At 39.7% G+C, this 11,564-nt stretch overlaps 1 protein-coding gene across 1 annotated transcript; it reads left to right on the top strand.

Annotated features, from left to right (window-relative positions):
• Window positions 1–6,115: 6,115 nt before the first annotated feature.
• pax1a (paired box 1a) lies at window positions 6,116–11,252 on the top strand. Its single transcript, XM_026152230.1, has 5 exons — window positions 6,116–7,067; window positions 7,692–8,321; window positions 9,329–9,462; window positions 9,934–10,147; window positions 10,627–11,252. Exons 1-5 carry the CDS (start codon window positions 7,064–7,066, stop codon window positions 10,731–10,733), a joined length of 1,089 nt encoding a protein of 362 aa, XP_026008015.1. The 5' UTR covers window positions 6,116–7,063; the 3' UTR covers window positions 10,734–11,252.
• The last annotated feature ends 312 nt before the right edge of the window (window positions 11,253–11,564 follow it).

Genomic DNA, 11,564 nt, shown 5'->3' with positions numbered 1-11,564 from the left:
GAAATGATACAGTACCCCTATCCCTGACATAAAAAAGGCCCATCCAAGGCCTTGATTTCTGGTTTGGCGGAAAACAACATCACACTGCATTCGATAGAAGACCTTGAATGTCCCTTTTCAGAATTTTCCATTATAGATCTGGCATTCTTAAACTTAGAAGCACAGATTTTTGGCGCAGCTGCAATCCCAACAATTGACTGGATTTACAGCTCAAGAGAGGCTCATTTTGAGGTGATAATTATCATTGCTTTAATTACAGATATCCTAATGCTCTAGCCGAGCAAAGCTTTCATCTGAGAACACAAAGAACAAAATAAAAAGGTTAAACGCTAATCAAAAACATTACAGCAGTACTGTGGATTCAACATACAAGGTTAATGTCAGTTTCCACATGTGACCCAGTGTTTTTGACTCCCTGGGCTGATTTCCAAGTAGGGCAGGCATGAATCAGCAGCAGCCATGGATACAGTCTCAAGTGCTCCAAAAGTAATTAAGGCTCCTCCTTAATTGACAACAGATCCAGCCAAGCAAAGCCCCACTTGCAAACAAAAACCATACATGGCAGTACAAGGTGCATAAAACAATGCCTAGAAAAGTTTTATGGCAGAACAGACTGGACAGACTGTGAGCGTGAGTGTTAATGATGTAGTAACAATTCAAATGAGCGCTTTTGGAAATATGTCAGAAAACAAATCCCGTTAAAAAGATTTTGCCATTTTTTAAATATTTGACTATATTGTTTATTTAGCAGTTTGAATTTGGTTCCTGCGGGTGTTTCAGACCATTTGAATCACCAAAAAAGAACAACAGGGCATAAGTGAGTGGACACAGGAGCATCAAACTGTACACGCAAGAGAGTTTCACTTCTTCAACAATCATCACTACTTTGCTTATGCACAGAGGGAGCCCTTCACTCTGCTTTATTATTGTATAGCCATGTGAGATGAAACATAGGAGTGAGACTGTGGCCTCTAATGACTCTGCACAATCTAAAGTCTCACCAAATATTTCTGCTCCAAAAGAAAATACAGCTGAATGGTTCCCAAAGAGACAGAAACAGATGCAAAAATAAACAGCAGACTATATTATAGTATTATAGTTATGGCACGTATTGTCTGCACAATCATTTCTGGCATTAGTGTGACACACTCAAAGTTTGACCTCTTGATCTTTCTGTAAGTAATTTGAAGCCATATCTGATAAAGCAATTCGGTCACATCTTCATTAGTTTGTTAGCAGATGCTTAGCATGGATATGCTGTTGAGCAAAGTTATCTTTTGCTGAGCAGATTGTCATCTTATGGCTTCTAATTTAGAAGTAATGTGCTCTATCTTAATTAAAAACACCACAATAAACACAGGCACCTTTTCATATCCAGAGAAATTACTATTCTGCATTCAAATTATAGTCTTCCAGAAAATGCAGCTGCTACAACAAGGAAGTCGACGGCTTACAGTTTAATCTTACCTAAATATAAATTCTCCATTACGTATGAATGCCGCTGTGGCATCTAAAGAGGCTGTTTAGAAACACTGTCAGCATTTCTTTTTGCTTAAAGCGTCGCTTTCCATAAAGATTCGTTTTTGCTTGATACTCGAGCCAAGATGATTTTAAGTTGCCAAATTTAAACACAAATCAAATAGTAATGCTACATTGTCTCTGTTAGCTTAACAATTTTAACTTCTTTTAACTTAATAAGACAGTATAAATAAAAAACAGATTTCTTAGAGACAGCTCCAGTAACTTGAGCTCTGTCCCAGTGTAATGAAGACCCAGGTATAGTTTTTATTTTGTGTCCTGTGCCGTATTGACTGCTACTGATGCTAAGTGGTGGGTCATATTAAAAAGGTAACACGTTTACCTGTGGTGAAATTTTGAGTAAATAATTTTTTTAATAAACCTGCACTGAGAGCTCAAATAAGTTAGTTTGTAAAATATGTGATTTCTTTTAATACTTTCACTAGTTTCTTTGTATTTTTTGTTGTTTCTTATAATTTCCAGTTTAATGAAAACCAAGTTTGTCCCTGACATGCAGCAGGGCTGTTAGGGGTTGGTACGAGTTACTGAGGACAAGCAGTGGCATGAAAACAAATTCAGCCCACCTATTTCAGAGGGAACTCTTTCCATAGGAAAATGACATACTTGTGGAGTAAGTAAGAAAAACAAAATAGCTCGTTAAGACGTACTAATTGAAAAGTTTTGGTAGTCTTTATAGTCACTGAGATGTGTAAACTACAAGCAGAAAGCATCCATAGCTCGTTTAATTCAAGCATAAATGCCATCAGATCAAGCTACAAATGCACCTCCCCATTGTAAACAGAATTAAAACATTTGACTTTCCTGGGCTTCCATCCAAAAACACTCACAATGAGTGTGTAATCCTAAGACGTTGCCCTCAATGTAACAATTAGAAGTACGTTCAGAACACACAGACACTTGAGACATGTTTAGTGAAGGTCACGAGCAATTATCCAGCCTGGTAAAAGCTGGCATGTCTCACATGGCACTGCTGCACACCCTCATTAGGCGTCTTCTGCAGCTCAGAGTGGGTCTTGCGGCTATAAAAGAACTGAGCTTGCTGCCTTCCCAGCCTCCTTTTAGCAGAACTTCACCAGCAGGAGCACAAAGAAACTACACATCACCGCCTCTAGATCAGATAGGAATGGACAAACTTTATTTTGTAAAGGAGGGGGATACTTTACCAAGGAATCTGTGTTTCTTTACAGGTTGAGCTTGGTTGGCTTTCAACAGAAAAACATTGATTTCTCCCCTTTTCCTATAATGAACAAAAAGGGCTTCTTACCACACAGAACCCGTGAAAGGCTAAAAATATTCTAAATCACGCACAAGTGATATTTTGAAAAAGAGGCAAATGTTGAGTCAAAACTTTTATGGAACCAGAACAAACAACAACAACAACAACAGGCACAAATAGAAACAAAATAAGTTAATTAATTTAAAAAACAAATGGTGCGTATTTATTTTTTTCTGTTCAGGACTTTCTCTGACACTTTGCTTTAAACTTGCAGTCTTCTTCCTGGTGTGCTCAAAGCGAGCAGGCTGGACCCTGACTAATAATTTCCATATTTAGGGCTGAGATCACTAAACTCACAAACACTAAATCAAAACCGTAGACACACACAAAAAGCTCTTCAATAAAACAATATGGCTCGCTCGGTTGTGGAAAGAAAATTGAAACCATGTCAAAAAATATAGCCGACTGATTTTGTTGAAATGGGAAAGACAGGGGTGTCTATAGGTGGCACGATAGGGGGTCCTGGTACCTGGTGAGAGATGAGACAGTTGCACACTTTTTAGGGTGAATGTAAACATCACGTACTCATCACGTAAATGTGTTTGCATTTTTTGTTCACTCCAAGAAGCCAGTAGGAGGCCTGGGTTGCGTTAGACTTGCACAGAGGCATTACTGTGCATGCACACGAAAATGCTAGGTATTCTTCATTAATTTCAGCTTTCTCCCCCATTTACAAAGGAGTACAATTGTACAACAGCTTCCAACAGATCACTAAATTCCAACGCACACACACGAAAACCATACTCCAACATTTTAGGCCCCTCTAAGACAACGAAAAATATAACTTTAAATTCACCTTAAAACTTTAAAGACAAAGCACACCCGAGGAAGCGAATCCTTTGATGCCACTTAAAACCAGCATCAATATTTACCGACCGGGGTCGCTGCACCTTACGGGTGTCAGGTGTCAGTTGGATGAGATAACTTGCGTTTGATCTAAAAGCGATTTGGAGGGAAAATATACACCCTGGAGACCTTTGTACTTTCTTTTTGTTTCTTTTTGCTTCGCTTTATTTTATATATGCTCGCAGGTAATCAAATATTTATGATAAATCATGTTCTCAAGTTAAATTTTAGAACATTTACAATAATGCAATGAGGCCTGTTTAAACGAAAGGCAGGTCTAAATGAAATTAAGTTTTCTCACACCCAAGTCATCACGTACGGGTGGCCTAAAAAGAGACTGAACAGAGGCTGACTTTTTTCAGCAGGATTTAATACAGACTAAATACATTTAATGATTTCCCCGTGGAAAGATATCTAATCTACGGATCACACTTGTTTCTCTTCACAGTAAAAGCCTGCTTTAGACGCATTAATGCGCAATAATGCTGCACGTTGCAGTTTCGTCTTACGCACTGCAACTAGAATAAAAATTAAGGTAAACACACACTAAAAGCTGCTTTTGCACAGAATTTAATAACGTGAATTTTATTGCTGTTCTTCAAATTATCCCCATTATCAATGCTCATGCTAAATGAAAACATCTGAAAATATCCACGCACCTGTCACAGTAGTCACGGGCAAACTGCTCCTCAAAATACATTGAGTAAAAAATTCAGATCTAAAATTAAATATTGGATATTGAACAGCACTTTTTTGGGTTTATTTATTTATGTTTATGTGGGCATGTATTTTATGAATATACATGATACAATGTGACTCCTGAAAAAAAAACGTGGGGGCGGTTCAAGGTTGCTTTGTTTTGTCACACTTGACAAAGTCAGACGGTTCAACGTACACCTGACATGCGTGCAAAATGTAGACCTGCAGCAGCTGCGGTTTACTTTCATGGAGAGAAAATGTTCCAACAGTCTAACACATTAACACAGGATACAAATAATTCAAACAATTTAGTCAAATCTCGTTTATTCCTGTAATACAGCCACACCACCGACCTCGACCTAGAAGCCTCTTATCTAACTGACCCATCCTGGATTTACGCGGCAGAAAATCAGGTCGCTCCCGTGCATATTTCTGACTTCAGTATCATTTTAAACATCTGAATTTGAGAAACGAGAAGCTCGGAAGCCAAGAAATTCAGATTTCCAAGACTGGAAAATAAATATATTTCACAGAGACAAACGCTAGATAATAAAAATGCAGTCCAGTGGAAGATGTGCATGTGATACAGCATATATTCATATTCCGGTATTCAAAGTTGTTTTGTTTTTTTTACTTTTCAAAATGAAGGTATCATTTATCAGTATTTCCAAATAATTACTGATGCACGTGATGCAATTATGACAATTTCAAGTTCAGGAAACTAAAACCTGAAGCGCTGTCCAACGTCAGCCGAGGAGAAAAAAACCGCAAAAAGTGTTATAACGTCTGCGTAAATGTATCCAATAATAAAGCTGACTCATCAGTGTAGCATTTTTCTAAAATGCAAATGTAAGGTTTTAATCGATGCCGCTTATTTGGATATTTTGTTTCCATGCAACATTCAGAAACCAATTCAAATACGGAGGCTGAGGCGGTGCTGAGGGAACCGGTGCAGTTCCTACAATGTCCAGATGAGGGGAGAAATGCCAGCCGGGCACTGGCGGAGAAGGGATAATAATAATAATAATAATAATAATAATAATAATAATAATAATAATAATAATAATAATAATAATAATAATAATAATAATGTTTAAATAGAATTTATACTCAACAACGAACACAACTGATGCTTCCTCATGTTTGTCCAGTATCACCGCTCTGCAACCTGCAAATGCAGAAATGCAGCATGTGGACTTGTGATATCTGGTCGCTTGGTCTCCAGACAAAGTCCACAGTAAAACCAAACGTGTCCGTGGCAGGTATGAAGCTTTCAGGCGATCTTCTCCAGCCCCCCTGACTCTATTCCTCTGACCTAACGTGATGCTTTCCATGTGTCCTGCTTTCAGCTTTGGATGGAGACGTAGTCAGGAGACAGAGAGGAGAGGGGTTGGGCCGGTTATGTGCGTGCGTGCGTCCTTGTGTGTGAGGATTGGTGTGTGTGTGTCTGTGTGTGTGTGTGTGTGTGGGGGGGGACACTACACCTTGTTACCATTGGGTCGACTGTTAAGTTTTACAAGTAACATTTTGCGAGCTTATAAACGATACCTTCTAAACTTGCACAGGAAACTCCGAAAACATGCTGTGATAATGTATGTCTGTGGAATCCAGTCGATAAGCCATAGTCTGGGAGCTCCGCGATCTACAGAGGTATCGATTACATGAGGCCCTTCCCATGTTTGATGCCTCAACACTGGCTTATAAAAAGACTCAGGCTGGAAGTGTGCAAGTTTCCTCCCGCTCTGGTGGCTAAGAGAGTCGCTTCTGCGGGATAATACCTTTAAATACTCCAGAGTTGCTCAGTCAGCCTATTTATTATATACAATATAAAAAAAGAGGAAAAAGATTTGTTGGCGTAAGTAAGCAAAACTGTTTTATCTCAAAAGTTAGAAAAAGTCTCTACAAACTGTAAACGTGTCAGATCTGATCTTCTAAAAGAATATTTTGAGATTTTGGGGGTAATTTAGAAAAACAAAACAAACACATTCCCTGTTATAAACACGCGTCACTGGTTTCATACATTCAAATTTGATGCAATTTCAGTTAAATGAATACAATTACACTGTAACGTTCACGAGAGTGAGATTCATTTATTAAAAATGACCGTCAAACTGAACTACGTGCGTTATCGATATTAATACATGTCTTAAAAATGGCTCCATTTTATTTTAGACCTGAAATTACTTGGAACGAGTTCAGCAAGGTTACACCTCTACTGTCATCCCGCTTATTACATCTCCCATATTACAAGTCCTTACCAGAAACGGTGGATGAAACGCTTCCCTGTCTCCACTTCCCTCTATGCAAAACTGTCAGGAGGCTGCGCAGCTATAAACCGGATGGGGTTTGTATTGGCTGAGAGCATTTCCAGCACAGGACGACCAATGAAACCAAAGCAGAGACTCGGCGTATAACAGCGAGGGTTGAAGGACGCTCCAAATTAATTCCAGCAGGCTCCGGACTTCCCGGGATAACTCTAAATTGCATATATCGGATGAAGATCACTTTGGCGCTATTGTACCTTGCAGGCACTTGCTTCCAAAAAGAAGCGGGCACGCTGCTTTCGGAGGATTTTAAAAAGGTCTACGTTTTCTCTTCTGGGGCTCATTCCTCCCGTTCCCTTTTCTTCTCTGATCTCGCTCGGCGCATTCAGCCATTTGAAAGGACACCTATATTTCCAAGCATCTTAAAACATATAGGCAAATGGGTAAGCCTTTACCGTCTGCATGCTTCAGTGACATGTAGCTTATGGAAGCGTATCCAAACTCAGCACGCCTGCGTAAAAAGAGAATTAAGGAACTTTTCCCCTTCTCCAAGTTCAGATAATGTGCAAATAGAAAAAAAAAACCTTTTGGAGAACAAGTTTATTCTTTGGGGGATTTTTTCCAGCACTGCTGAGCAGGAATGACAGCCTGTTTAAAGCTTTAAATCGTAAACTTAACCACAGAACCAATTATCCAGTGAGACGCGTTTCTTTGAAGCGCTCTTGTTTGTATTCTTCGAGCTCGCCATTTTTTATGTTTTTGTTGTGTTGGAGGCTAATCCCAGCCAAACACTTTATATACTTTGTATAGTTGCAAAGTAAAGGTTAACCAGCTATCAGCTTTATGAACTCGGTTTATGGCGTGGATTACAACTGAACTGCATCAAACGGTCTCAGCTGAGCATTTTAAAATGCTTTTGCCTCTCACTATTTTTTTTTTCGCTTAATTGAATATGTGTCAGAATAAATGCAATGAAAAAACACGCTGTAATATTTTCTTTGATCACATTAGTGGACTCAACTCAAAGAGTAACAACACGTAACTCGTATCTTTCTCTTTTCCTGCAGAGCAAACCTATGGAGAGGTGAACCAACTGGGCGGTGTGTTCGTCAACGGCCGACCTCTACCTAACGCCATACGGTTAAGAATTGTAGAGCTGGCTCAGCTCGGGATTAGACCCTGTGATATAAGCAGGCAACTCCGAGTCTCCCACGGCTGCGTGAGCAAGATTTTAGCGAGGTACAACGAGACTGGCTCCATACTACCCGGTGCCATCGGTGGAAGCAAACCCCGAGTCACGACGCCGAACGTGGTGAAAAACATCAGGGACTACAAACAAAATGACCCCGGGATCTTTGCTTGGGAGATCCGGGACAGGCTTTTGGCTGATGGTGTTTGTGACAAGTACAATGTCCCGTCGGTTAGCTCGATCAGCAGGATTTTACGCAACAAGATTGGAAATCTCTCCCAGCCTAACCAGTATGAAAGCACCAAGCAAGCCTCCGCGCAGGCAGGCCTCCCCTACAACCACATATACCCTTATTCCTACCCCAACACTATGTCACCCACTAGCACTAAAATGGGCAGCCCTCCTGGAGTACCAGTGACGGCTGGACATGTGAGCATTTCCAGGGCCTGGCCTTCTGCGCACACCGTCAGTAACATCCTCGGAATACGAGCCTTCATGGATCCTACAGGTGAGGAAAACGACACTTTATAATCCTTAAAATCACAGGCTTCAAAATGCACGACACTTTATCTCTCACAAATAAGAGCTTAATAAACTTGAACAGCTGGTTATTGTGCAATTCCACACGACTAGTTTCCATACCTCTGCGTACAAGCAGCTATGGCAACAGACGGGACAATGTGCCCATTAAAATGTGCACAGGCCTCCATTTCACCATTCAGCCAGAACGTAGTAAGGCCACGCTCAATGGGCCTTTTCATGGGATGATACATTTACAAACACCTTGCCCACCTGCTACATCCAACCTAATAATTCAAGCACTCCTTATATTTTTTTCCCTCTGCCTTGCTGGTGTTTTACTCATTTTACTCATTTACTCATCTACTGTTGGGTCTCACAGCTACGGTTGTGTTCCAACTGAATTTATTCAAAACATATTTAGAACTAAAAATAAATAAATAAATAAATATATATATATATATATAATATATTTATTTAAAGATATACTTTCTCGATCAAATTCCTCAAAACCTTATGCAATTATATTTTCTCTGTCTTTCATACGCATAAAAAATAACATGTAGGACTTTATTATGTAATAAAACCTAAAAAAAATCATTAAAACGGAGAGAAATGTTTATAATGAGCTGCTGTTGCCTTCTAACCGAACAGCTTTTTTCTGTTTATTTTTTAAGACAGTTGTATTTATTTATTTATTACTCATTATTAAGCTGCGCGCTGGAGTAATTATAATTATTATAGTATTAAATATTATATTTATCCTGTCTTGAAAACTATTTTTAAGTATTGAAAATTAAATCTGTTTGATACTCAAGAAAAGTTAGTGAGGAAATTGTTTACCTGTCTTCTACTTTTATAATTATGACGTTAAATGAAACTGCCCTGTCATTTTCCTTTCTTTACCTTTCCTTTGTTTTTTCTTTTGATTTTCTGAAACCTGAGAATTTTTAATTTTTACACACTTTTAACGTAAAGTTACTGTCTCTAAATCAGCAATTGCTGGGACAGAGGGATACCCACCAAAAATGGAGGAGTGGGGTAGTGTCAACAGAGCAGCTTTCCCAGCCGCGCACACAGTCAACGGGATTGACAAGTCAGCCATTGACGCCGACATAAAATATGCTCAGGTAAAAATCTGTGGGTACACTGCACGGCCCGTGACCTTTCTACACTCAAACTGCACACGTATGCACACCTTGCATTGCTTTAATTTATTTTCTGTAAAAGAAACAGTCCAAAGTGCTTAATGCCAGATGCTCGTGCTACAAAGGCCTGTGGCAAAACTGTAAAAAGGGCTCATCCACAGAGTTCTTTTTGCGTTCAGGCGGGATTTTATTGGGTAAACGAGTCTTTTGAGTTTTGAAGTGGATGGTCGATGGAGGAAATCTAGTAGCGCGTATATATTCTAGTTTAGCGTATTCATGGTAAATTAAATTATAGTGAAACACATGTATTCGAAACCACTCAAACACCAAGCACCGTTTCTCAGAACCACTGCCGAAGGCCACATGCCGCTGTCACACAGCCTGCAATTAGAAGTTCTGTCAATTTTGTGTGTTTGTGCTTATTTTCCGCATGTCTTATCTGCCTGTCCACAGCCTTCCTCGACATTGTCTAGTTATGTACCGGCGTGTGCTTACTCCCCAACCAATCAGTACGGGGTGTACAGTGGGCCAGCAGGCGGATACGTGGCCCCGGGCCACCACCACTGGCAGACGCAGAGCCCGGCTCTGTCCCACCCAAGCAGCGGGATGAGCATGCACGCAGGAGAAATCCACTCCCCGATGACCTTTAAACACCAGGCCCGAGAAGGTACAGGACAGGCAGGCATATTATTATTATCATTATTATTATTACTTGTAATTTTTTTATTAAATGTTGTTGTTGTGTTTTTGTTTTATTTTTTACTTTTTGAAATGTATTCAGCTGGTGGCCGCACAAGGCCACGCGGTTCTCTCCCTGCCTTTCTCTTGTCACGCACCCACACTTTGCAATAAGCAATGACCGTAACGGATGTAAACACCCAATCCCAGAGAAAGTCTAACTGTATGACAATGATCAAATATTGACCTTTCAGACTTGGACAACTTCATGCCAGCCAAGTTGCCCGAGACCATTTTAGCCTTTGGAAACTTACTTTTTAAGGAAATACGTCTGAAAATGTTCCTAGTTTGAGGAAAGCAAGTGGATTTTAAACTTAAGTAAAACAGTTCTCTTTAGACCCATTCTACAGAAGCAAATAATCACCTGATGGGAATTTGCACACTGTATATTTCTTCTGTTTTTTGCAGGAGACAGAAAACCGCCCAGTCCCCTGAGCAAGCCGCAGCAGCAGCAGCAGCAACATGAAGACTTGAACAGTGTGCACGGACTCAGTCTCCCTACCTCATCATCATAACCGGGGATTATAACACCTTAGTCACCACAACCATTTAAATGAACTCATTTCAACAACTGCGACAGTAAGTCTGAACACTAACGGCTTGTTTGCATCTAAACACGGGCCAGATCACGTGCATTATGAGTGCCTGTCTCTGCGGCCATATGAATGTAAGCTTGCATGGATGTATCGGTGTTTCCCCGCACTGGCTGATAGTTTTCTTTGTTTTTCATTTGAAACCCTTCATGTTGCTGGACAGTATATTCTCCAATTGAGATTGCAGGATTTAAAAAAAAAAATCAAAAAACATTGTGTAAGTCTCCTCCGCCTTGGATGTTTTCTTCCTAAAACCAGAGCTGGTCTGTAATCCGCCATTTTTATCATTATCTTATCTTTAATTTGTGGCCATGACTCTACAGTGACTCAACGATGTGAACAAATTATATAAATTGTCTAAATGTAAAATATTTGCCAAAGCTTTAATTATATATTTTTATAATTTCATTGTAAATATTCAAAAATAAAGCCTTTTTCTTAAATGCCACATGTTGTTGCCGCTGATATCATTTCACTTTTGATCAATGAGAGGACACCAGCTGGTTCAGTCCTAATTTATGGGACTAGGTGATGAGTTTATGATTTGGAAATCAGATGAAAAAGCTGAAGTAAAGTTTTCTTTTAATTTCAGCCCGTGACAGTGCCATGGTCGGCTCACCCCAGTTCGTGCCAGTTTTTCTTAATCATTATGCTTTTGATTACCAGAAATTTAACCTACCATTAGGACCCTGAAATCTAACTTTGGCTATATTGGTGATGGCACAGGCCTTTAAGATATTGCCAGATATTACT

The sequence above is a fragment of the Astatotilapia calliptera genome, chromosome 19 (assembly GCF_900246225.1).
Source record: "Astatotilapia calliptera chromosome 19, fAstCal1.2, whole genome shotgun sequence".
NCBI lineage: Eukaryota > Metazoa > Chordata > Actinopteri > Cichliformes > Cichlidae > Astatotilapia > Astatotilapia calliptera.
This window is presented reverse-complemented; position numbering and strand designations above follow the sequence as displayed.

What these genes read in the sequence shown, in the direction of transcription:
- pax1a (XM_026152230.1), top strand. An exon ending in AGCCTTCATGGATCCTACAG is followed by an intron (nt 8,322 to 9,328) that starts GTGAGGAAAACG and finishes TCTCTAAATCAG; the next exon opens with CAATTGCTGGGACAGAGGGA. An exon ending in CCGACATAAAATATGCTCAG is followed by an intron (nt 9,463 to 9,933) that starts GTAAAAATCTGT and finishes GCCTGTCCACAG; the next exon opens with CCTTCCTCGACATTGTCTAG.